Source organism: Chiloscyllium plagiosum, chromosome 13 (genome assembly GCF_004010195.1).
Source record: "Chiloscyllium plagiosum isolate BGI_BamShark_2017 chromosome 13, ASM401019v2, whole genome shotgun sequence".
NCBI lineage: Eukaryota > Metazoa > Chordata > Chondrichthyes > Orectolobiformes > Hemiscylliidae > Chiloscyllium > Chiloscyllium plagiosum.
The window spans coordinates 55,495,156-55,522,194 of NC_057722.1; the positions used below are offsets into that span (position 1 = coordinate 55,495,156).

Consider the following 27,039-nt stretch of genomic DNA (forward strand, 5'->3'; position numbering starts at 1 on the left):
TTCTGCCACCTCCAAACAGATCCCACCACCAAGGATATATTTCCCTCCCCTCCCCTATCAGCGTTCCAGAAAGACCACTCCCTCCGTGACTCCCTCGTCAGGTCCACACCCCCACCAACTCAACCTCCACTCCCGGCACGTTCCCCTGCAACAGCAAGAAATGCAAAACTTGTGCCCACACCTCCCCCCTCACTTCCCTCCAAGGCCCCAAGGGATCCTTCCATATCCGTCACAAATTCACCTGCACCTCCACACACATCATTTACTGCATCCGCTGCACCCGATGTGGCCTCCTCTAAAAAGGGGGACAGGCCGCGTACTTGCGGAACATTTCAGAGAACACCTCTGGGACATCCACACCAACCAACCCAACAGCACTGTGGCTGAAAACTTTAACTCCCCCTCCCACTCCACCAAGGACATGCAGGTCCTTGGGACACCCGCACCAACCAACCCAACCGCCCCGTGGCTGAACTCCCCCTCCCACTCCGTCAAGGCCATGCAGGTCCTTGGATTCCTCCATCGCCAGACCATGGCAACATGACGCCTGTAGGAAGAGCACCTCATCTTCCGCCTGGGAGCCCTCCAACCACAAGGGATGAATGCAGATTTCTCCAGCTTCCTCATTTCCCCTCCCCCCACCTTATCTCAGTCCCAACCCTCAGACTCAACACCACCTTCTTGACCTGCAATCTTCTTCCCGACCTCTCCGCCCCCACCCCTCTCCAGCCTATCACCCTCACCTTAACCTCCTTCCACCTATCGCATTCCCAATGCCCCTCCCCCAAGTCCCTCTTCCCTACCTTTTATCTTAGCCTGCTTGGCACACCCTCCTCATTCCTGAAGAAGGGCTTATGCCCGAAACGTCGATTCTCCTCCTCCTTGGATGCTGCCTGACCTGCTGCGTTTTTCCAGCAACACATTTTTCAGCTCTGATCTCCAGCATCTGGAGTTCTCACTTTCTCCCTGTTCTGAAAGAAGAAAACAGAAGCAATAACATACATATACATGGAATCATGTGATCCCATCCGAATGCTGAACTATCATGTTGTTATGATGCAAAAACGATCCCAATATCACATTATTAGGTCAGGAGAACAAGAAAGAGATGGAAACTCCACCAAAGTGTCATGATCAATGGTCAGATTCCGAGTATTGTGGGTATTGTGTGATGGAAATCAGAGTCGAAAAGTGTGGTGCTGGAAAAGCACAGTAGGTCAGGCAGCATCCGAAGGGCAGGAAGATCAGGGGCTTTATGCCTGAAACATCGATTCTCCTGCTCCTCGGATGTTGCCTGACCTGCCGTGCTTTTCCAGCATCACACTTTTCGAATCTAGTTTGCACCTATGATCATCCATCCAATATGTCCTGTTGCCTCTCAGATACAAGGGTTGGGGACATAATGGAACGGCTGGGTAAACATCTCGGAAAAGAGGGTAAACAACAACTGGCTTTGGTTCATATGGGAACTAACGAAATAGGGAGGAACAGCTTGGAAAATTTGCAGAATTAATTTCCTACGCAATGTGTGCAGGAGAACTTGCTGGAACAGAACATTTCTAGCCCTACCAGTGAGGGAGCTGTACTGGATCTGGCCATAGGAAATGAAGCAGTCTAGTGGAGAATATCAGAGTAGAGGAGCTTTGGGAAATAACAATCATAATTAAATAATTAAGTTGGCAAATGATAAAAGTCAGTCACTGATTATGAATCCTGACTGGAAAAGGGTAGATTTTAGAGATCTAAACGTTGGACTGGAGCCAATTGATTAGAAATGCATTTCGATGCATGAAACAGTGGATTGAAAATGGGGGAATTTTAAAAGCCAGGTACATACCTATAAAAAATGAATACAAGGTATCCAAAGCTCAAGTACCCTGGATGACTAAAGATAGTAGTGAGAAAATAAGAAAGAAAAATGAAGCATGTAATGCATTCTGGATTGATGATATCAGTAGAAATCAGAACAAATATCTCAAATGCGGGAGATAGGCTAAGGCTGGAATAAGGAAGGCTAAGAGAGAGCATGAGGAAAGATGATAGGCTACAAGAAAACAAGTAGTAATATGTTCGTCAAATATATTAACAGTAAAAGATTAGTGAAGGATAGACCCAAAAGGATCAAACAGCATAAGCCGATCACTGAAGTAAAGGGTATGGCAGAGGTACTAAATTAATTCTTTGTTTCTGTCTTTACCTATTTAGAAAATTATGACAGTGACCTAGTTGAAAATGTGGGGGTGAAGCAAATGGACAGTAAAGTGAGAGGTAAAGAAAGGGTGCTAAAAAGGCCGGCAGCACTCCAGGTAAAGAAGTTGCCCTGATGAGATGCATCCTAGGTTACTGAGAGAGCTAAGGGAACAAATTGCAAAGCCATTGACAGAAATCTTCCAGGCATCTCTGATCAAAGGATTAGTCCTGACTTGATGATTGCAAATGTGACACTGTTGTTTAAGAAAGAGGCAAAAGATAACCCAGGAATCTAGAGACCTGTCAGCTTGACATCAACAGTGGGGAAACTATTGGAGAACATGATACAGGATAAAGTAAACATACACTTAAGTAAAATTAAATTAATACTAGAAAGTCGACATGACTTTGTCAAGGGTAGGTAACATCTGACAAATTTGATTGAGTTATTTGACAAAGCATCACATGCAGTAAATGAGAATAATGCTTTGAATTTGCATATTTGGACTTTCAGAAAACGTTTGATACTGCGTCACATGGCAGATTGGTTAGCAAATTAGAAATATTTGGGAATGACAGATCTTTGACAACATGGATTACAGGTTTGCTAAAAGATAGGAAACAGAGCGTAGATATAGGTAGGCATTCCTTAGATTGGGGATGAGTTGACTGTGCATTCCTCAGCAATCAGTGTTGGGACCCTTGTTTTTGCTAAAAACAGAATTCTAAACTTTCTCAAAATTTGCAGTTGATACTAAGCTACGCAGAATAGTGAATTGTGAGGATTATGATGGACAACTTCAGAGATACATTGAAAAGTTACGTGAGAAGAATTAGTAACACATAACACACACAATACATAAACACACAGGCTATAAGTAAGAGGTGATAAAAATTAAAAACACACAGATATAGATCAATCTCTGAATTGTTTACAGAGTAGTTGAGTGTACTATGAACTGAACTGGATTCTTCCATGGTACTTTGTTTTTCCCTCAAAATAAAATATCCTGTCCCACCTCTGAAGTATGGTTTGTGTAGAGACTTGTGCTGTTTTTGTTTTCTCGCATTAAATCCCCTCTAGTCTGTAAAAGATCTGACAAGGCTTCATCTGGGACTCTGACCATGATTGTGAGTTAGTTCTACCTTCAGCCTCTCATTCACAGAATTCTTTGCAATAAGGTTCACTTATGAACACATCCATGCTTTCACTGGGTATTTATTTCCTCCAGTTAAATGTTTTATGTTCTATTCATAAATTTCCCCTCACACTGAAGTATGCATCAAACATCCACAGAATTTCTTCAGATAGAGCTGCATTTGCAAAAGTCACCTGTTCTATGATGATATACTTTGCCATGGTCCTCACCTGGCCCATTTCCTTTTTTTATCTAAGTGTGAAACTGTTCTATATTTTATCAATTTCTTCTTCTAAACATCCCATTCCCTGAGTCAGGTACCATCCATCAATCACCCAGAAATGATATATTAGCGACCATGCCTTATCTGAACTCCTGTAACAATTGCTTGCTGCATCTAGTTAAAAATCACACAACACCAGGTTATAATCCAACAGGTTTAATTGGAAGCACACTAGCTTTCGGAGCGACGCTCCTTCATCAGGTGATAGTGGAGGGCTCGATCATAACACAGAATTTATAGCAAACATTTACAGTGTGATGCAACTGAAATTATACATTGAAAACTTGATTGTCAGTTAAGCCTTTCATCTGTTAGAATACAGTGATAGTTTCACTTCTTTCATGTGTAAATCACAAAACCTTTTTTTAAAAGTTGCATTCTTGGGTTAGCTAGTTAGTGCTCACACCATCCGGACTCGGGGTTGGGTTTTCAGCCCTTTGCTCCAGCTGCAATATTTCCCAATGTCTTAGTGAATCTCGAGCAATTTTTTTTTATACTTCCTGGCCATGAAATTCTCTTCCATTTGCCTTTGACTTCTGTTTTACATTATGCTGGCTTTCTGCTGTCAAAACTGTCACCAACTTGTTGTCTCTTGCCTTTGGGGGTCTAATTCTAATTAGCTTCCCAAGTATTGCTTCTTGAGTCCAAGGTACTTTCATTTGGGACTTACCAATAGATTAATAAATGCACACATTCTCTCCAGATTATCAACCAATTCTAATTAAGTATTTTTCTCTTCACATATCTATTGAAGCACTTACAGTCAGTCTCTATGTTCCTTGTAATTTTTATCAAGATTTACTCTCATTCTTCTGAACTCCAATGAATTCAAGTCCAATCTACTCAACCTCACCTCACAAGAAAATCACTTCACATCAAGAATCAAAAGTTCTTCTCTGGTCTGCCTCCAATTCCTGTTTATTTTTCCTTAATTAAAGGGACCGAAACACAATATTCCCCACAGTGGGATAAGTAGTGCTTTGTGTAGTTGTAGTAAGATTTCCCCACATTTATACTCCATTCCCTTTGAAATAAAAGCCAAACATCCATTTGTTTTCCATATTATCTGCTAAAATTGGATTAAGGACATCTGACTGACCTACCTATCTGTTCTCCTGCAGAAACCCAACAGTCTAACTCCATAAGCACTCAAGTGATGTTGCACCACCCTCACCCTGCAATGATACCTTAAACTCCCACTCACAGACACCGAAATCTCCACTATGGATTCCTATCCTCTCCCAAACAACCAAACCCCAGATTTGGATTGCCTACCTATGACAAATGTCCCATGTACTCACCTATCACCCTCCTGCTACATGTTCCCATCACCCTCTTGGTACCCTATCACTTATCCACCTGACTCACCATCTCCCACTCACCCACCATTCTACACCTTTATCACTGGACACCCTACCCTCACAAATCTGGCATCCTACCATCTCCTTCCCATGACCCTAACTCCCCCAGTAGACCTGTCATCCTGCCCACCTCATTTACCTCACACATTTACTTTCTACCAGCAGCTGTCAAATTGATTTGGGACTTTTAAACATACCATATGGTAACTAATGCTGAGAAAAGCCTATGCTTTCTCTAACAATGCATTCTACTGCTGTCTCTCGAGGACCAGGGGGGCAAACTTTAAAAATATGGGGAATGTCCGTTAAGTCTGAGATGAGGAGAAATTATTTTACTCAGAGTGTTGTGAAGAGTGTTCCCTGCCATTGTGGAGGCTTTGTCTTTGAGTATGTTTAAGGAAAAGATTGATAGATGTCTGATTATGCAAGGTTATGGTGATGAGGTGAGTAAAGGCATTGAGGTGTTCAGTCAGCCATGATTGTAATGAATGGTAGGAATAGCTTGACAGGCTGAATGGCCTACTACTGTACCTATGCACCTATCTTATTAATTTGAAAAAGTAATGCTACCATGTCCAAAAAGCAAGCAAATGAAAAAAAAGAAACCTTTTGTTTCAGACTTTCTTTTCCTTGAAATTTGCTGAAATGCTAGTTTTAAACAGGGCTGATATTTCCAATCCAAACTTCAAATTCCCATCATCATCAATATTAGTTTTAGATGCTGATAATTGCACTTTGCTTGGACCTGATATTTTGAAAGATGGAGCAACATGGATAGCGTTGTCAATATTTGGAAACATCTGTGCCCCTGAATGAAGCACAGATTTCTGTTAATGTTTGATACATGTGATATCATTTTTGTAAGCTAAGTTCACACCAAGGGCAGCACAGTGGCTCAGTGGTTAGCTCTACTGCCTCACAGTGTCAATGACCCAGGTTCCATCCGAGCCTTGAGTGATTGTCTGTGCTGAGTTTGCACATTCTCCCCATGTCTGAATGGTTTCTGCCGATGCTCTGGTTTCCTCCCACAGTCCAAAGATGTGCAGATTAAGTGGATTGGCCATGCTAAATTGCCGATAGTATCCAGGGTTGTGTAGGTTGGGTGGGTTAGCCATGGGAAATGCAGGGTTTCAGGCTGAATCTGTTGGGATGCTCTTTGGAGCATTGGTGTGGACTCGATGGGCCAAATGGCCTGTTTCCACACTATAGGTGTTCAAGTAAAAAAGACAACCATGGTCTTCCAGACTCTCTGATCATAGTGACAGTGGATGGCCTTGTTGGTGGAGTTCTGGTTAGACAGAGTTTGAAGTTGTCTGGCTGCTTTCTCTTATATTTCCAGTTTCTCAGATTTCTTCCTTTAATCCTTCTGGTAGAAATTAGTAATTCCAAACCTTCTTCATGGGCTACAAGTTCAAAGAATTCCATTTGAATTTATTTCGTATTTTTAAAAATAATCTTTTACTTCTAGAGTTAACCAGTCCAACAGTCTTTTGGCTGATCTTGCACATCTACCCTCCTTAAAATTTAATTCACTCACAGCAAGTCCTATTCCTCTATCATCCTGAGCTCACTGACCCATCTTAGGGAAGTCCCTTATGAAGATCCTTATCAAAAACTTTCTTTTAGTCCATACAAATAACATCTATAGACTTTCCTCTGACCACTACTTTAATCACATCTTCAAAAACATCTATAGGATTTATCTGGCAAGATGTATCTTTTCAAATCCATGCTGGTTCCCTCTGATCAGCTGAAAATTTTCAGAGTGCTCGTTCACTTTTATTTAATAATAGAGAACTTTGGAAGAGTTTGGAGGAACTTTGAAAGAGAAGCATCTCCAGTGGATGAAATACAAGATTTTGTGGAAAAGCATGTAAATGTGGATCATTATAAAACCATATCAAGACAAAAGTTATAGTTGTTTACAAGTGAAGCTAATTGCTGTGGTCTGGTGGCCAGTTATCAACATCATAGGTTCTCTGTCTGGCAACAACCATGTAATAAGACAGAAAGAAGCTAGTCAGACCAGTAAAGAAACCAACAAGTCTGCACATATAGTGCTATCGCAGCAAAGGGATCTCGTACCTGACCATCAGGTCCATGGCCTATAGTGCAGAACTTCTCAAGAAGGACTGTAAAGTTGAACACGATTTTATCTCTTTAATTTTCTGCTTTAATATTCTATGTTTTGGTTTACTTCTCTGTGTTTTAAGACGACACTGGAGAATGGTGACACCAGATAACACTTTTCACACTATTTTGTGACAAAATACACATGACAATAAATAAATCAAATCGATAAATCCAAAACAATGTCTCTCTCAGTCCTCTGCAGTAATCCACTTCAAGCTTGAAAATGCTTACCTTTTCTTCAGCAGATTCTGCAAGTTGTGACTTGGAATCAGATAAGTCAGAGACCATTCATTAGTAAACCAACCACTCTATGCCCCTTGCAAACCAGTGGAATCATTTTGTAAAAGGAGGATTAAGAAGAGACCTTTAGATCATCAAGAACCAACTCAATACATGTGAATCAAAGCTATGGGGGGGGCGGGGGGCAGGAGTGTGTGTGTGTGTGTAGTTTATAAGTTAAACTCCTTATAATTTTTAAACTTTTAACTTGTACAGTTAGTTAATTTAATTGTTTTACCTGTAACTAGAATCTATTTTCCTGTAATTAGTATGATTCGCATGAAGTACAGAAAGTTAGATCTAAAAATCAGGTAGTTTGGGGATTTTTCATATTTCATTTCTTGAAACTTTAACTTCTGTGATGGCTCTGGGAGCAGTGGGGCTTTATTTCCAGTACATTACCCATGAGTTGTGACACTTTTGTTTATTTCTATCGGAAAGCTCTACATTAAGCTCTATCTGCCATGTTCTTTTCCTATTCACTTAACTTATGTATATCCCTTGCAGATTCCAATATATAGGAAGAACATTGAGACAATGGGTAAAAATACAGCATAGATTCCCTGGATACATGAGAAAATACAAAGAAAGACACAGGAAGTGTGATTGCTCTCATTAAAATGGAAAATATTATAGTGTGCTTTGATGCAAAGCTGTAAACTGCAATGGAATTGGAAAGAGTTGATGTATACAGATTGTTTCAATTTGTTGAAGATCTGAAATAAGGAGACATAGATTCTTAAGGGCCTGGATTTGTAGTCTCCTCAATGAGATCTGCATGCAGGCAGTTAGTTTGTCAGTTTTTCAGCATTATTTCAGAGGCCCTCGTGTAGCACAGTGGTAGTGTAAAACCCCTGGATCAGGAGGCCCAGGTTCAAGTCCCACCTGCTGCAGAGATGTGTAATAACATCTCTAAACAGGTTGATGAGGAAAAAATAGGTCAGCATTATTCCACCCTCAAGCCATTTCCCCAGAATGGAATGATGGATGACTATAATAACCACCTACAGGAACTAAGTGTCCAGTAAATGGATTAAATTTCTACTTACAGCCAATTGTCAAAGGCTGAATTATCAGGTTGGCCTAGGGGCCCCCTCAAGGCATAATGTTCAAAGTCTGCTGCCTGGACTCAGTCTTCTGGCAGCAGATCAAACAGCCAGCCGTCCCTGCTTACATGGCTCCAGCTATAACTGCAGGATTGTATAGAGTGAAGGCCTAGAGCCTAGGTCTCCTCATAGACATATAAACAATGTATATCTTACAAATATAACTTGTCCCTGAGTGCTGTCATGCAACAAACTGCCTCCTGTTTAAGTCAAGAAGTTCTTCTCATCAGTAGTTTCGCATTAACACTGAAAACCCCTGGTAAAAACAATGACTGCAGATGCTGGAAACCAGATTCTGGATCAATGGTGCTGGAAGAGCACAGCAGTTCAGGCAGCATCCGAGGAGCTTCAGCAAAATCGAGGTTTCGGGCAAAAGCCGTTCATCAGGAATAAATTCCTGATGAAGGGCTTTTGCCCGAAACCTCGATTTTGCTGAAGCTCCTCGGATGCTGCCTGAACTACTGTGCTCTTCCAGCACCATTGACTGAAAACCCCTGGGCCTAGTCAAGGAAAAAGAATGGTCAGTGAACTACCCTGACCACAAGCCGGTAGAGATTGGCATCACACATCATCCACAATGATAACCCAATTGCTACTGCTTCTTCAGTACGCTGTTCAAAAGCAGGTCTAACCTACAGTGCCACGATCCCCACCAAGGGTAAGGTATAGTGGCAGCTCCACACCAATCCTCCAGCTAATTGAATCCCCCACAAGGGAGTTCCAAGTTGCTGTGACAACAGATACTTTTGCGTAAACAATGAAAAGTGCCAGCACTCCAATTTCTTTCCATCAAATGGCTGACCACAAATCCCACTCTTACCACCTGCTATTGACATGTATTGGAAGGATTACAAGTTAATCCCCAGCCTGTTTGGTTATGGTACAATCACATCTTCCACAGCCACTGAGTCCTGGAGTAGTACTTGAACACAGAGCTTCTGGATCAGAGGCAGTCACAATACGCAGTGTGCTAAAGGATGGGTTAAGGGTCTCCTTTTTACATGTTGGACAACTGGAGGTGGGATTGGATCCTCCACGACTGCTAGGTGACCGTTCCAAAACAGGTCCCCAGTCATGGCCCTATTTAATACCAATGTCAGGGTCCAGACCCAAATGCCAAAATCCTCCCCAAGTTGTCAGCAAGCAACTTTGTGTTGTATAATATAATTAAATGAAGAGAGTAAGAAAGTGAATCCTTATTAACAGACAGAATAAATGTTCTATTTGAAAGAGTTTGAACAAGACCAGATAGACTGCATAATATTGTATATGAGCCTGTGAATGCATTATATATCAAATTATGGAAGCAAACAATTTATTGCAAAGTGCTTTATTGTTTTGTTTATCTGAATCAGTTATACACAGCTTTTACAGATGTGTTTTCTTCGTTCTCAATATAACTTACTCTCTAATTTAAAAAAAAATTGGATTTTCTGCCTTCAGGGAATCTCCTTGTTGGATGGATATATTTCATAGCCTGCTTAAATAGAATGAACAGTTCCTCTAAAGTGCCTGGCCCTACCAGGGCAAGTATTTTGAGGTGCAGGCAGCGTTGGAAAGGTAATTTCACGTCCTGAGCCAATAACGAAACCAAGCGCACCTTGCACTTCCTCAGAGGATTCAATTCTCCTGGGAGTTCCACTTCGTGGTTTCAGCTGTTTAATGCGATGTTGCTGCTCAGGACTGGATTGTCTCTTATTTCGTTGTCCTTTTCTTTTACTGTTTCTTTGTTTGATAGGGCCTGCTCCCACTACTTTAGCTGAACTGACCGCTACCTTTAGTAACATAAAGACCATGTCAGCTCCATCAATGCCTTCCAACAAGCCCCCACACAACATTTTAAAGCCAATCACTTACATAATAGGTCGAGTATATTTGTAGGAGAAAGTGAGGACTGCAGATGCTGGAGATCAGAGCTGAAAATGTGTTGCTGGAAAAGCACAGCAGGTCAGGCAGCATCCAAGGAGCAGGTCAATCGACGTTTCGGGCATGAGCCCTTCTTCAGGAATGAGGGTGGTGTGCTAAGCAGGCTAAGATAAAAGGGAGGGAGGAAGGACTTGGGGGAGGGGCGTTGGAAATGCGATAGGTGGAAGGAGGTTAAGGTGAGGGTGATAAGGTGAGGGTGATAGGCCGGAGTGGGGGTGGAGGCAGAGAGGTCAGGAAGAAGATTGCAGGTTAGGAAGGTGATGCTGGGTTCGAGGGTTGGGACTGAGATAAGGTGGGGGGAGGGGAAATGAGGAAGCTGGAGAAATCTGAGTTCATCCCTTGTGGCTGGAGGGTTTCTAGGCAGAAGATGAGGCGCTCTTCCTCCAGCCGTCATGTTGCTATGGTCTGGCGATGGAGGAGTCCAAGGACCTGCATGTCCTTGGTGGAGTGGGAGGGGGAGTTGAAATGTTGAGCCAAGGGGTGGGTTGGGTTGGTTGGTCCGGGTGTCCCAGAGGTGTTCTCTGAAATGTTCCGCAAGTAGGCGGCCTGTCTCCCCAATATAGAGGAGGCCACATCGGGTGCAGCGGATGCAGTAAATGATGTGTGTGGAGGTGCGGGTGAATTTGTGATGGATATGGAAGGATCCCTTGGGGCTTGGAGGGAAGTAAGGGGGGAGGTGTGGGCGCAAGTTTTGCATTTCTTGCAGTTGCAGGGGAAGGTGCTGGGAGTTGAGGTTGGGTTGGTGGGGGGTGTGGACCTGACGAGGGAGTCAAGGAGGGAATGGTCTTTTCAGAATGCTGATAGGGGAGGGAAGGGAAATATATCCCTGGTGGTGGGGTCCGTTTGGAGGTGGCGGAAATGACGACGGGTGATACGATGTATATGGAGGTTGGTGGGGTGGTAGATGAGGACCAGTGGGGTTCTGTCCTTGTGGCGATTGGAGGGGCGGGGCTCAAGGGCGGAGAAGCAGGAAGTGGAGGAGATGCGGTGGAGAGCATCGTCGACCACGTCTGGGGGGGAAATTGCAGTCTTTGAAGAAGGAGGCCATCTGGGTTCTTCGGTATTGGAACTGGTCCTCCTGGGAGCAGATGCTGCAGAGACGAAGGAATTGGGAATATGGGATGGCATTTTTAGAGGGGGCAGGGTGGGAGGAGGTGTAATCTAGGTAGCTGTGGGAGCCAGTCGGTTTATAGTGAATGTCTATGTTGATTCGGTCGCCCGAGATAGAAATGGAGAGGTCTAGGAAGGGGAGGGAGGAGTCTGAGACGGTCCAGGTAAATTTGAGGTCGGGGTGGAAGGTGTTAGTAAAGTGGATGAACTGTGCAACCTCCTCTTGGGAGCACGAGGCAGCGCCGATACAGTCATCGATGTAGCGGAGGAAAAGGGTGGGGGATGGTACCAGTGTAGCTGCGGAAGATGGACTGTTCCACATATCCTATGAAGAGGCAGGCATAGCTGGGGCACATGCGGGTGCCCATAGCTACTCCTTTGGTTTGGAGGAAGTGGGAGGATTGGAAAGAGAAGTTGTTCAGAGTGAGGACCAGTTCAGTCAGTCGAAGGAGGGTGTCAGTGGAAGGGTACTGGTTGGGTCGGCGGGAAAGGAAGAAGCGGAGGGCTTTGAGGCTTTCGTGATGGGGGATGGAGGTGTACAGGGACTGGACGTTTTGTATATTCGAGTATATTTGTAATCTAATTAGCAATCTGGTAGAATAATAAGTAGTCTTTTACCATCAGTCACCTGCTGGGCAGAATTTAAATTTGGCAATGAAGTTTCCACCTGACAGTTGTAGAATCAGAAAGAGTTCTGTGTCACTTCTACTGGAGATTGTCCAATGAAATTATAAGTACTTGTCAGGAATTTAATTGGCCAGCATTGACCTTCTCTGGGATTCAAGCCCCCTTGGGAGGAGTAATCCTGCCCCCCAAGAGACTCTACCATTGAAGGAACCAGAAAGAGGCCTAAGTGAACCACACCTTGTGAACGAGGGCAGGATGAGGTCCACTAGGAGGTGTTCTCCTTGGTTGGATAAGCACATCGATGATGATGAGATAGTGTAGGGGACGATCTGAGAATAGTTCACAGCAACATCAAGGGCCGAAGGGCCTGTTCTGTGCTGTATTGTTCTATGTTCTATGGGAATAGGGGAAGTCCTTTAACTTTGGGACTAGACGCATGGGAAATTAATCCCAAAATCTTTGTCAACTATATTGAGATTCATATTATGAATTTTAATCAAATTGTCCAGTGATTGATTACCTTTGGTCTATAGAGCTCACAATTCACTTCCACTTTCTCCTTCCCAGAAATAGGTTTATACACAGAGGCCGTGCAGAAGCCCTTGTTCTGCAAACGAAGAAGGTAACATGGAATATTAGTATTATCTGATTTCAAAGTGTTCATTGGATTTATCCAGCTAGATATTAAATACAGGGGAGGTTGACCGCTGCTTCACAATCCTATGCAGTAAGTTGAGCTGGCGGAATGTATTATGATATTAATATTTATTGGGCAAATTGAATGTTTGGCAACAATACTTACACCAGTAGCAGATTCTTCTCTACTCCTTGGACAATCTTGAAGCTTGGTAGCTTTAGTACATACAGTTTCTTGGATTGTAAACTCAACAAATACTTTCTTCCCAGCTAAAACCTGAAGGAAAATCATGCAAACGTTTCCATTAGTAGTCATTACTGTGAATGATTAGCATTTGCTATTGAAAAAGAATGTCTCCAATATAATCTCAGTGCAATATTTAATTGTGTATACCCATGTCTCCTATTCTGTGGGTTGTACGTTGTAACCTGCATACCAATGTGCCACCATCAGCATAGAGAAATAATGCCTGCCACTGCCTCTTGCAATGGATGAGTTATACCATAGGGACAGTGATGTGTCAATATATTTTTGCCCAGAGATTCAACTTTACCAAAGTTGAATTGTATCTTCAACAAGTTGGATCTGTTGGAACGATGGGTCTTAATGTCAGATGGCCTTTAGCCATTAAACTATTCTTGGTAGGCATTTGATGAATGTCTGCCTTGATGATTTAGAGTAGAAATGTATCCTGCACCAATGTACCTCCCAACTTGCTGTCATCGTGTGACTTCTACAGTGTTTTCATGAAGCCAAATTATTTTGCATATGGCTAGAAAGAAGTGCACCAAGTAAATACAGATGGCGACTGGAGAGATCTCAGCTAAAGAGACCAATTAATCACTCTAAACCATCCAGCAGGTTGATTCAGTTAGGTCAATAGGTAATAAATATTTTGTGGAGAAAGTGAGGATTGCAGATGCTGGAGATCAGAGCTGAAAATGTGTTGCTGGAAAAGCACAGCAGGTCAGGTAGCATCCAAGGAGCAGGAGAATCGATGTTTCGGGCATGAGGAAGAAGAAGGGCTCATGCCCGAAACGTCGATTCTCCTGCTCCTTGGATGCTGCCTGACCTGCTGCGCTTTTCCAACAACACATTTTCAGCAATAAATATTTTGTGACTATTAACATGATTACAAAAGGAGAACATCAGGTCAACATTAGGCTTCAGAAAGACACTGACAGGTCTAACAGGATTATGACTGTTATGACAGGATAAAGTTCAGTTCACAGTGTGAAATATCTTAACCTGGTGATCCGAAATGAAGCCTTCGAAAGTAAGTTTGAGACTATGTAGATGCACCATGCTCATGTTAAGAAGGTAATGAGCCCAATGAATAGTAAGCACGAGATCAGGAGTTCCAGATCATAAATGGCAAACAAATTCCATTTGTTTCTGCTGGAGCAAACCTAAAGATTTGAAGAAAACCCCAGCAAGAGAGACTTGCAACATGTTGCAGCGAGTTAAGCCATTAATTGTAAAACAGCTCCACGCAGAGTAAAGTCATGCGTTTACAGTCTGGTTGTCCTCAAGATCAACCTAGAAGATAAGGTAGAAGAGTTGGAAAACAAGAGAGTATTCAAGAAAGTGACAACTCCCTACCCCATGCTAACCATCAAAGTAATTTTGCTGCAATATACAAAGGCAGAGGTTTTCACGACCCTGGAGGCAAAGGATGGTTCCTAGCAAGTGAAGCTGGGTGAAAGCTGCAGCTTTCTAACCACATTCTGGATGCTGGTTGGGAGATACAGGTGGTTGCCCATTCCATTTGACATTCCATGTCTCCACAAGAATATCAATACAGACTTGAGATAGTTAGTGATCTCTCTGGAGTAGAAATATAGTGTATGACCTGCTGATTTACAGATGAAGAAAAATGATGGAAGAAATCATAGATGACCACTGTCAAAATCTAGAGCAAATACTTGACCAAGCTTACCAGATATCTGTGAAGCTATGCAAGAAAAAAAAAATGCAGGTTAAAATGCAATAGTCCATAGACCATGTATAGGCAGGAATAGGTCTTTACCTGGATCACAAAAAGGTGAGAGCTTAAGCAGTGATGCAGTGATCAATAGATATGAAAGCAGAGCAATGATTTATTAGATTTGTCAACTTCTTGGCAAAATTCTTGCCCAATCTATTGTCAGAGTGTGAATCATTATGCCAGCTCACAGCCAAGGATGTTCAGTGGTTTTGGCAGACAGAACAAAAATCAGCATCTGCTCAAATCAAGTGACTAATGTATGTGCTGAAACACTGAAGTGACCCTATAGTGTGACACAATTCAGTGAATACTTGTAACAACCTTCATGCAACAAGGACAACTTGTTACATTTGCATCCAGGACATTAACGTAAATGAAGAATGCCAGGCCATTGCCTTCACTTGTGAACATTTTCATTAATGCCTACATGGAAGAGACAAAATGATTGTCAAGTCCAACCACAATCCACTACAAAATGGTTTCCTTGAATCTCTACCATCTGCTCTAATGCACTTGTAAAGAATGTTACTCCAGTTACATCTTGACATGGCGTGGGAAAGGAAGAAGATGTGCTGTTGAGATCAACACCACTTAAGAAGAAAATGGAAGTTGTTCCAGTAGAATGTCAAACCTTCTTGACCCAACGTGAAACAGTAGTTTGATATGCTCTGGAAGTCATCCACATTGCAGAAGCCTTGAATTTAACGGACAAGCTCCTTGCTGAAAACATGAGAACTATCTTGAAAGATGAGATACTCTAGATACAACTCTCCAAGTGTTGCATGAAATAGTAGCAAAAGAATGACCTGAAAGCATCAAGGTCAAACCTTCTTGTCACAAGAGCTTATTGCACATACAAGAAATGAATTGATGGCCTTAGATGGCACATTGTACAAAGGAAATTGCGTCATTATGCCTTAGGAGTTGAAAGGAAAGTTACTAAAGTACATCAATGAAAACTGCAAGGAATTGAGTCAAATCTGAGGAAAACAAAAGATATGTTCTGCGGGCTAAAAGTCAAGGACCACATCAGTGCAATTCTTGAAATAAAGATTAAGCTAAGTAAGCTAGATATCATCTCAGGTGGACCATGGATGAAGCTGGAAATAGACTTCTTAATTCACGCAGGAACTGATTATCTTGTTACTATAGATTACTATTTTAGCTGTTAGATAGACTAGCTGATGTCAATTGCTACTAGTGAGATTGTAGAAATTCAATTCACACATTGCCATTATAGCCTTCTATGCAGTGTGATAAGCAAAAATGGTCCTCATTCACAAGGGAAGAAGTCAACTACTTCACAAATGACTGGCCAATTCCAAACTATATATTATCTCCAGATTAGTCCCAGTTAAATGGCTGAGTTAGCCGTGAAAATCATCAAAGGAATCAAGCAAATCCAGCCCCGATATATACAGAATAATCTGTGACTGGAAAAACACATCCACAGAAGGCATGGAGAGAAGTCCAGGATGAAAACTGATGTCATGCCATACGACTCTTTCAAGTGCAAAAATCTATTGAAGCCAGAAGAAATTATAGGCACAAGCAACAAAATTAAAGTGAAATAATGGAAAACCAAATTTCAATTTGGCAACACCATCAAGTCATTGGCAGAATTAAGTACTAGAGAACCAGTCAAGATACAACCCTTTATCTCATTCACCAAGAGGCAGCTCATGTGGAGTTGTAGATAGTGCCAAAGGATGTTGCAGGTTACAGAGGGATGTAGATAAGCTGCAAAGTGGGGCTGAGAGGTGACAAATGGAGTTTAATGCAGAAAAGTGTAAGGTAATTCACTTTGGAAGAGGCAACAGGAATAAAGAGTACTGGGGTAATGGTAAGATTTTTGATAGTGTGGATGAGCAGAGAGAACTTGGTGTGCATGTACATAGGTCCCTGAAAGCTGCCACCCAGGTGATAGGGTTGTTAAGAAGACATATGATGTGTTAGCTTTTATTGATAGAGGGATTGAGTTTCTGAGCCATGGGTTTATGTTACAGCTGTACAAAATTCTGATGCGGCCGAACTTGGAGTATTGCATTCAGTTCTGGTTGACGCATTATAGGAAGGATGTGGAAGCTTTGGAAAGGTTTCAGAAGTGATCTGGCATGGAGGGAAGGTTTTATGAGGAAAAGCTGTTTTCATTAGAGAGAAGGTTGAGACGTGACTTAATTGAGACATATAAGATAATCAGAGGGTTAGATAGGGTGGATAGTGAAAGACGTTTTTTCCTTGGATGGTGATGGCTAGCATGAGGGAACATAGCTTTAAATTTAGGGGTGATAGTTAAAGGACAGATGTCAGAGGTAGTTTCATTACTCAGAGAATAGTAGGGGCATGAAACGCCCTGCTTGCAACAGAAGTAGTCTCACCAAATTTAAGGGCATTTAAATAGTTATTGGATAAACACATAGATGAAACTGGTATAGTGTAGGTTAGATGGGCTTCAGATTGGTTCCACAGGTCGGCACAACATCGAGGGCTGAAGGGCCTGTACTGCGCTGTAATGTTCTATGCTCTATGTTATGTTATATTGCAAATTAGGACCTGTGCGAAGCAATTATCACCGTAATCATACAGGATGAAAGTGAATGACTGGATATATTATCACAACAGTTGACGCATAAGTACAACTAGAGAAACTGTTCTCTTATGGCAGATGAGGAAGATGTGAATTGACCACCTGCACAGCGTGCACTGAAGCAGAGGCAGTGATTAACTAGATTCCAGTGCAGCAGTATGTTCAGACAGCACTGCTGCCCGTACAGTACTTCTATTGAGTCATAGAGATGTACAGCATGGAAACAGACTCTTCGGTCCAACACATCCATGTCAACCAGATATCCTAAATTAATCTAATCCTATTTGCCAACACTTGGCCATGTCACTCTAAACCCCTCCTTTTCATATACCCATCCAAATGCCTTTTAAATGTTGTAATTGTAACAGCCTCCACCATTTCCTCTGGCAGCACATTGCATACACACACCACCCTCTGCATGAAAACATTGCCACTTAGGTCCCTTTTAAATCTTTCCTCTCTGATTTTAAACCTATGCCCTCTAGTTTTGGATTCCGCTACCCTGGGGAAAAGACCGTGGCTATTCACCCTACTCACGCCCCTCACAATTCTGTGAAATTCTATAAGGTCACGGCTTAGCCTCTGACACCCCAGGAAAAACAGCCTAGCCTATTCTGCCTATTCCTATAGCTCAAACTTTTCAATCCTGACAATATCCTTGTAAATCTTTTCTGAACTATTTCAAGTTTCACAATATCCTTGCTATGACAGGGAGAACAGAATTGAATGCAAAATTCCAAAAGTGGCCTAATCAATGTCCTATACAGCCGCAACATAACCTCCCAACTCCTATCCTCAATGCACTGACCAATAAAGGAAAGCATACTAAATGCTTTCTTCAATACTCTGTCTACCTGGGACACTACTTTCAAAGAACTATAAACCTGCACTCCAAGGTCTCTTTGTTCAGAATCACTCCCCAGGACCTTACCATTAAGTTTATAAATCCTGCCCTGATTTGCCTTTCCAAAAGCAGTACCTCATATTTATCTAAAGTTCATCTGCCATTCCTCAGCCCATTTGTCCATCTGATCAAGGTCATGTTGTATCCTGAGATATCCTCCTTCACTGTTCACTACACCTTCAATTTTGGTGTCATCGGCAAACATACTAACTATACCTCCTTTGTTCACTTTCAAATCATTTATAAATTCGGAAAAGCAGTAGACCCCACACCAATCCTTGTGGCACACCAATGGTCACAGGCCTCCAGTCTGAAAAGCAATCCTCCATCACCACCCACTGTCTCCTACCTTCAAACCAGTTTTGTATCCAAAAGGCTAGTTCTCCCTGTATTGCATAAAATCTAATCTTGCTAATCAGTCTCCCATACTGAATCTTGTCAAATTCCATGTGATCAAATCTTTTGAAAAGATGTTGGATTATCATTCAAACTTGAAACACAGGTGGTTCTCCTATAACGCGTGTTTATTAAATGCGATTTGGCCGTAATGTGATTAGTGAATTGCGAACCATTTTTTAATAAAGCAAATTCCTATTTGCTGTTAGGTGATTCCAACCCCGGCACTAACTGAACAGCCTCAGCAAAATACAAACCCTGTGTTCAGCTAAAACAGGAAAGTAATCAGCTCTGCAATCCTTGAAACTGAGCTAGAAACTGGAAATTGTAGTCTACACTTCGAAGGAAGTTTATTTCAAATCAGGGGAGAATCTCGAGAAGGACTGAACTTCGGCATTGACATCACGTGGTCAGTCAGCTCGTGTGCTTTCTGGTGAAGAGCTTCATGAAAGGTACAGTGCTGTAGTCAGTGATTTCAGTGTTAAATTTACCGTATTATTTCATTAAAATGCATGATTTAAAGATTTACTTAGACTATGCTATCATTTCTGTTGGGCTAAGTATTACTTTTGCTTTGATTTTTACTGATATTTCTGGCGGTTCACCCCAACCTTGTTTTTCCAATGGGACCCCTTATTTATAGCATGCAGTTTTCTATAACAGGGTGTTGCACAGGAACGCAATTACCACATTCTCTGAAAACTACCCGGACTCATAGACTTTGGGAACATCCAGGCAGAATATCAGTTGTAAGGTAATTAATGTTTTGTTGTTGTCCACATCTCCTCAGAACAATTTCACTGTCTCTGAATGTTCAATGCAAAATTGTCAAATTTAGACAGTAAATCTCAAAATGAACAGATTTTCTTTTGAAAATATTTCTTGATCGAATCTGTAGAAATGTCTTTAAATGAAAAACAGTTCAGATTTTTCCTTAAGCTTTTCTGAGAAAAAGTAACTTTACCTGAGAGGCAGCTCTTGTTATTTGCTGGACTGAAAAATAGTTTGTTGTGCTGTTGTTTCTGTTATATTTTTGTAATGCCATCATGACAGCTGGATTGACATCTGAATGGTTGAATGGTATGCGATGTGGGCAGCTTGGGCATCTACTCAAAACCATGTCATCTGAGTCTTCAAAAAAATAGAAAAAATAGAGAAAACTCAATTAAGTTGTATTTTAGTTTTTAACTAATCATTGCATTTTCTTCAAATGTTTTGAATTATTGAAAATATAGCCTTGTAGGAATAACCTGGTCAGGTGTCCATGCTACATGACAGACAGTTGTCCATCATGGCTTTGCACATCCATGTGTTTGTTATAGTAATGTCAATCTCCATATAACAATGTTATATAATTTCAGCATAATTGCTGTATATGAAGATTGAAGAAGACACTGCCAGATACTCAGTAACAATCTCCATAATAATGTTGTGAGGCACTGGTATTCCACATGATTGCAGTGGGTGCTGTCATGAACTGTGGCAGTAGTAATCTCCACGATACTGTTGGAATTTCCATTAGCGATTAGAATATTAAAATTGGTAACACGTGGGGCTGGATAATACATGCTCCTGCCAGGTACGTTTTCAGTGAAGGGGGGAAGAGGCTAGCATGTAAGATAGGGTGAGTGCCCAGCCCACCAGCTTCCCACCCACCTTTAAGTTCACCCCCCTCCCTTAATAATGTGGGTGGTTGGTGCCAGCTGAGTTCGTTGAGGTAGATAAAAGCTGAATTGACCCTAATATTATCCTGCTCATTCCACAACATGGCTGGCCAATGGACAGGCAGACAGAAATGGGCAGTTTTTTTTTAAGTACAAAGGAAAAGCTGTACTCTCTTTGGAAGATGTCCTTTGTCCATCAGGAACTCTCCACAGAATATATTACTGCTCCTTTATGGCTCCTGAAAAGGGTTCTTCTTTTCCTGTCAACTAGCTACTGACTTTGTTTCTGAAAAGACAGGCCTGTAAAATCTGCCCAAGGATTACCTGGCACAAGCAGCACAGATACATTTAAGGGGAATCTAGACATGTTCATTGGGAAGAAAGCAGTAGAGGTTAACATTGGATTAGGTAAAATAAAGGATGATGGATGTGAAGCATCTACATCAGCACGCAGTGGTTGAGTAGAATTATCTGCTTCTCTGCCGTAAATTCAACATAATTCAGTGTTAGATTCTGAGATAGCTCATGATAGTTTGCCATGTGTGAGTTTGACCAGATCTGACATAAAGTTCCAGCAGCAATTTTCATAGAGTAAAAGTAAGATAGATGAGGTCATTATGAGGCCGACAGAGGCGGTGTAATGGAGGCAGTGGTGTTGTGGTAATATCCCTGGACTGAAGCTTCAGGCTAATGCTTTGGGAATATGCGCTCAAATCCTACTATGGAGAAAACATAAATCATTAAAAATAGCCTAGATTTTTAAAAATATGTTAGACTAATAGTGACAAAATGACCTTCATTGATTATTGTAAAAACCCATCTTGTTTACTAATGTTCTTCAGGAATGGAAATCTGCCATCTTTACCTGGCCTGACCTCTATGTGACTCCTGATACACAGAGATGAGATTGACTTCAAACTGTCCCATGTAATGGCTGAGAAATCCAATCAGTTCAAGGACAATGATGGATGGGCAACAAATTCTGGCCTTACCAGTGAAGCCGACATAAAAAGTAAGAGTTCAAAAAGGAAAAGGCCACAATAAAATCTCTTGCAGGATAAAACAGGTTATGCAAGAGCAAGTACAATGCTTATTAAAGCAGAGACAGGAAGGATACATATTTAAAATACAGAGACCAAAAGGGGAACAAAGGATTGAAAGAAATAATGAAATGGGAAAAGCACTAATGGTCCACCAGTTTGTTAAAATATCTGGTTAATGAACCTGACCAAATTGAGCTGTAATATCCTTGTTTTGAACACAATAGTCAACTCTGCCTCATGCACAGCGAAAACCACGTTACCACAATTCCCTGTCCTACCTGGTGATATTAAACATCGGTATTTGTGAATCCGAACGAGTCGTGTCGTTGGGTTGATTTGTAATTGGACTTTACAGTCACCAGAAATCTATTTGAATTAAGAAAAATATCCATTGTTAGCTATCTGCAGTTTACTTGTTACCCCAGCTACAGTTTGTTCTCAATACAGGGGGGAGTCAAGAACATCTCAGTATGTAGCTGTAGTCAGAGGAGCTTTTGCAGTTTATTGGTAGCGTTATTACTCTAGGTTAGGAGATCTGAGTTCAAGTCCCATCAGCCCAGAGATGTTTTACACAATGTCTGAATAGGCTAATTAAAATGTAACCATCACCGTTTTCAGCATTTGCTCTTAGTACTGAAGCAAGATACAATAAAATCATGAGATCATTATCTGAGTAGATTCATGAACTACTAAACATTTCTGTTTTCTTTTACAATAAGTAATTTTATGCTTGGAATAAGACATAAGCATTCAAATTTGTGATCTCAGCCTGACAGAGATATGTAAATACAATTTGTTCTGATTATAGATAGGAAAATCAATTGGAATCGACACTCGTGCTCATTATTCAGCATACTGCCTTCGGTGGCAGTTAAGAAAATTATCAGATTAAGATGTGATGCTTTATAGTCAAACAGTTTGCCAACCTCCACTATGATGATGCACATTTGGCTAAATGACCATTTGAGCAAGGTGCTGGGAAATGTGATTGACATTAGTGAAGCAATCCTTCAGTGGTGTGATAGCTGGGTGGCTGCTTTTCAATGAAAAGGGATGCCAATAGCATGCGTTTGATTCCCACACCAGCTGAGATTATCATGAAGATTTCTTCTTCTTAAACTGAGACACGATGACCCTCAGGTTAAACCGCTACCAGTTCTAATGAGAGAACAGCTCTCTGGTCTGGTAAGACAATGGCAACTTTACTTTTGTTATGGCCAAACAGACATTTTTAAACAAGAAGCTGGGGAGTTATCTCTGCTGTTGCAACCAAATTTTGCACCTCAATCAATAGAAAAAAAATCAGATTATCTGGTCAGTAGCACATTGTTGTTTGTTGGAGCTTATTGTGTGTCTATCGGTTGGTTGGTTTCCTAAATTACAACAACAACAATACTTCAGAAGTATTCAGTTGGCGATAAAGGGTTTAAGGATATACTGTGGACATGAAATGTGTGTTCATAGCGTGGCCAAATGAGTTGTTTATCAACCTGCAAATCTTTCCAATATGCCTATAGCAGGCAGTAAAAGCGAGCAAGTTTTCTGGCCAACTAAGTTTAATGCTGTTCGAGAAAAATCTAACCACAGAAACAGAATACATTGTCTGCCTCATGTCACACTGTAATACAAAAAATATTCTTCCACTCTGTGCCTGTGCATAATATACTTTACTGAGTCAAAGGCTAGTGTAACCACAAAATTCCATTTAGTTGATGTTCAGTATGCCTCAGTGCTAAAAGAACATTGTACCACCTACTGGAAGATAAGTGCTCCCCTCAATTCCCCCTCAGATACCACAGCAGTGCAGATAACAAGTGAACAAGCAATGGCCTGAGAGTGGGTGCTGCCCGGGACGTTTTGTTGGGATAGACACAGTAAGTGAGTAGCTCTACCTCATACACATTTCCAAGAATATTAATAATATATTTAAAATAAATGTCTCAGCCAACTTATACATTAAAAAAGGAGACTTACAGCCTCAGGGCCTGATCGTACTTCACATTCTGCCACAGGTTTTGGGTTCAGTGAGTGGCACCTAGTCTCCAATACCTCAAACTCCAAGTAAGCAGAGGACACACCTTGCTTCTGTTAGAAAAAAATAAGATTTAGCATTGATCAAAAACTAATCTGTCACACTTGCAGAGTTGTGGTGCATATTCAAATCAAAAACCCATTGAAACTGGAACAAAACTCCCACAAATGGAAGTTAAGTAAATGAGAAAATATGAGCACAGCTAGAAAATACGAGCTGTTTGAATAGAGAAACACCAAGAGAACTCTGCACACCAGATGAACTCAATGTCCTTGTGCATTAATCACAAAAGGTTGGCATGCACATACTCAAGTAATTAGGAAGGCAAATTAAATGTTGGTATTTATTACAATGGGAATGGAATATAAAAGTAGAGATGTCCAGTGCAACAGTATAGTGCACTGTTGAGATTCCATCTGGGATATTTGGTATGGTTTTGGTGTCCTTACTTGGGGAAGATAAACTTGTTTGAAGCAGTTTAGAAAAGGTTCACTAGACTGATAGCTAGGTTGGAAGAGCATGTCTTTTGAGGAACGTTTGAGCAGGTTGGACCTGTACTCATTGGCATTAAAAGAATAAGAGATGTTCTTATTGAAACACTTAAAGACCCTAAAGAGGCTTGACAGGATAGATTCTTTGAGGTTCTTTCTTCTCTTGACCCTTGGAAGAATCTAGAAGTAAACGGCAATGTTTTAAAAGTAGGGATTTTCCATTTAAAATGAAGGTGAGAAGGAATTTCTTCTCTCAGAAGGTTGGTAGTCTTTGAAATTCTCTTCAACAGAGAACAGGGGAGGCTGGGTCATTGAAAATATTTAGAACAGAGTTAGGCAGATCCTTGTTCAACAAGGGAATCGAGGGTTATGGGAGACAGATTTGAAGGTAAAGATAAGGCCACAAGATCTCATTGAATGGCAGATCAGACTCATTAGGGGTCAAATGTCCAATCCTGCTCCAATATTTCATGATCTTTTGCATTAAATTGCTGACTGCACCAGTTGTATTTTTACTGCATATTGATATAACAATAGCATTGTAAGAATATACATGTTAGCCAATGGGGTCAGCTACACCATGAACATTGCCAACAACAATAGAGTGATGCTTTAATTAGAACATAATTAGGAACATATTACAGCATTGTTTCAATACAAAAGGTTAAGCTTAAAGAAAACTGCTACCATGAAGAAATTGTACACACTTTATCAATAATAATTTAAGCTAATTTCAAACCACACTGTTTAATGATCTTGAACTCAAATGACAGTGGTTGCATATAAAAGAATTTAGCTGTAAAAGTCTCATTGAAACTGAAAATACTGGATCTATACTGCAGGTCTGCCAATATTTGTAGAGTAAACCTTTTGTCAGAACTGCTGAAAATACCAGTCTCTGGGACTGTCTCAATGTTACTATGCTGTAAATACCTAATCACAGAATTTGGTTAATAAAATGTAGTAGAATGTTTATTTTCAATTGTTTATCTTCTGAATGCAGTCTCATTGCAAGTAAACTAATCTTAGTGCTATATTTTACCTGTACTTACCCCCCTGACTTCCTGGGCATTTTCAATTTTGTTTAGCGTGTACTTGTATCCTGCTGGCTGGTCAGCATTGATGTGTTCCACTGCTAGATCTGCTGCCTTTACTACCCGTGCCTCATTGCAGGAAATGGCTCTGTAAGAAGCTGCAAAGGAGACCTGGAAGAGTTGAGTGCTGATCAGCAAAGTAATAAACAGCCTCATGCTGTTGAGAACTGCAATAATGGAGTTGTACAGTGTTTAGGTGACAGACCAACTGCTATTTTCAGCATTAAGAAACTCAGAGCAGCATTATAACTACACCACAGTAGGTAAATTCCAATTGTTCAGCTACTTGTCTAAATGCCATGTGATTTCAGACCACACATTTGACCATGGGAAAAATAAACATGCGAAAACAAATATAAAAATTGATGAACTCAAAGAGTTTCAATGACTTAGCAAATTCTAAAGCAAAGGTCATTTGAATCACACATACAGTACAGTTACTACTGTAGTTAGTGCAGGTCTGGGCTATGTTCTCATGATGGTCAAAGGAAAGTTTCACCAAGAACCTCACCAAGACTGCCACACCTGGCAGAATCGAATGGAAATAGTGCTGTGTTCTGTGAAAGTGAGCGGGTGTCAGAAGCAGAGAGAAGAAAACAGAAGGACATACGTATCCCAAGGCAGCAACTCATCCAAAAATCAGTCACCTGCAATATTCTGTTCTACTTATAGCAGAACCTTATAAGCACAGATCAAGTTTCCCAGTTACCCATATACCCATCAACACACACTTGTATTAGCCCTTTATACTGCAATCTGAAATGGAGGTATCAGGTATTGGTCAGAACAAGGGAAGCAACTGAGCAATTTTATGTTAACAATGGTTATCTTGAAAAACTTGTTCTTTTTGGGCTATTAAGCTGCATCACAGAATAGATGGAGAGTATGGTTCATAAAACATTATTATTTGTACTATAGAGTACAAGGACAACGAAGTTCTGTTGAACATGTACAAAACACTTATTCAACCTCAGCTGGAGTACCGTTTATGTTTCTGGAACAACACTATAGTGTGAATGTGAATGTGAACACATTACAGCAAGTACAAAAGAAATACAAATTGTTCCATGGATGGGAAACTTCAGTTGTGAGAATAGATTGAAGAGGTTGGGATTGTTCCCCTTGGACAGAAGAAAGCTAAGAGAAGATCTGATGGAAGATTTAAATCCATGAGAGGTCTGACTGTTCCCACATAAAAATATTGAGACCGGAAGAATGCTGGTTTAAAGTGATTTGCAGACATAGCAAATGTGATGTGAGAGAAAACTTATTCACACAGCAAGTAGGTTGGGTCTGAACTACACTGTCTGGAAGCATGGTGGAGACAGAGGCAATTGAAGCATTCAAGAGAGGAATTAAATAGAAACAATATTCAAGGTTAAAGTGAAAAAGGCAGGTGAGTGGTATGAAGACATAATATTCATTAGAAAGCTAATGGGCCAAATAGCCTCATTGAGCTCTGCAACACAGGCGGTACGGTTAGCACTGCTGCCTCACAGTGCCAGGCACCCGGGTTTAATTCCAGTTTCAGATGACTGTCTGTGTGGAGTTTGCACGTTCTCTCCATGTCTGTGTGTGTTTCCTCTGGGTGCTCTGGTTTCTTCCCACAATCCAAAAATGTGCAGGTCAGGTGAATTGGGCAAAAGTGAGGACTGCAGATGCTGGAGATTAGAGTGGTGCTGGAAAAGCACAGCAGGTCAGGCAGCATCCAAGGAGCAGGGAAATCAACGTTTCAGACAAAAGCCCGTCATCAGGAATGAAGGCAGGGAGCCTCCGGGGTGGAGAGATAAATGGGAGGGGGGTAGGCTGAGGAGAAGGTACCAAGAGTACAATAGGTGGATGGAGGTGGGGATGAAGGTAATAGGTCAGAGAGAAGAGTGGAGCAGATAGGTGGGAAGGAAGATTGGCGGGTAGGAGAGGTCATGAGGATAATGCTGAGCTGGAAAGTTGGAACTGGGGTGAGGTGGGGGAAGGGGAAATGAGGAAACTGTTGAAGTCCACATTGATGCCCTGGAGTTGAAGTGTTCCGAGGCGGAAGATGAGACGTTCT

The 27,039-nt window shown here is 41.3% G+C and overlaps 1 protein-coding gene across 2 annotated transcripts; it reads right to left on the reverse strand.

Moving 5' to 3' along the window:
- Positions 1–9,805: 9,805 nt before the first annotated feature.
- LOC122556058 (fetuin-B-like) lies at positions 9,806–25,284 on the reverse strand. Of its 2 annotated transcripts, XM_043702464.1 has the most exons (7): positions 24,948–25,283; positions 23,347–23,457; positions 21,651–21,738; positions 19,630–19,796; positions 12,957–13,067; positions 12,675–12,761; positions 9,806–10,266 (listed from the first exon to the last, which is right to left on the reverse strand). In XM_043702464.1, the coding sequence occupies exons 1-7, from the start codon at positions 25,143–25,145 to the stop codon at positions 9,973–9,975; spliced, it is 1,056 nt and encodes a 351-aa protein (XP_043558399.1). In that variant the 5' UTR covers positions 25,146–25,283; the 3' UTR covers positions 9,806–9,972. The 2 variants fall into 2 exon arrangements, with proteins under 2 accessions (XP_043558399.1, XP_043558400.1); XM_043702465.1 differs by lacking the exon at positions 12,675–12,761 and having other exon boundaries at positions 24,948–25,284.
- Between the last annotated feature and the right edge of the window lie 1,755 nt (positions 25,285–27,039).

Coding starts and splice junctions, on each gene's coding strand:
- LOC122556058 (XM_043702464.1), bottom strand. CDS start 25,145: ATGAGGCTGTTTATTACTTTGCTGATCAGCACTCAACTCTTCCAGGTC. Junction 23,458..24,947: donor ATGCCCAGGAAGTCAGGGGG/GTAAGTACAGGT, acceptor TTTTTCTAACAG/AAGCAAGGTGTGTCCTCTGC. Junction 19,797..21,650: donor CCGATGTTTAATATCACCAG/GTAGGACAGGGA, acceptor ATTTTTTTGAAG/ACTCAGATGACATGGTTTTG.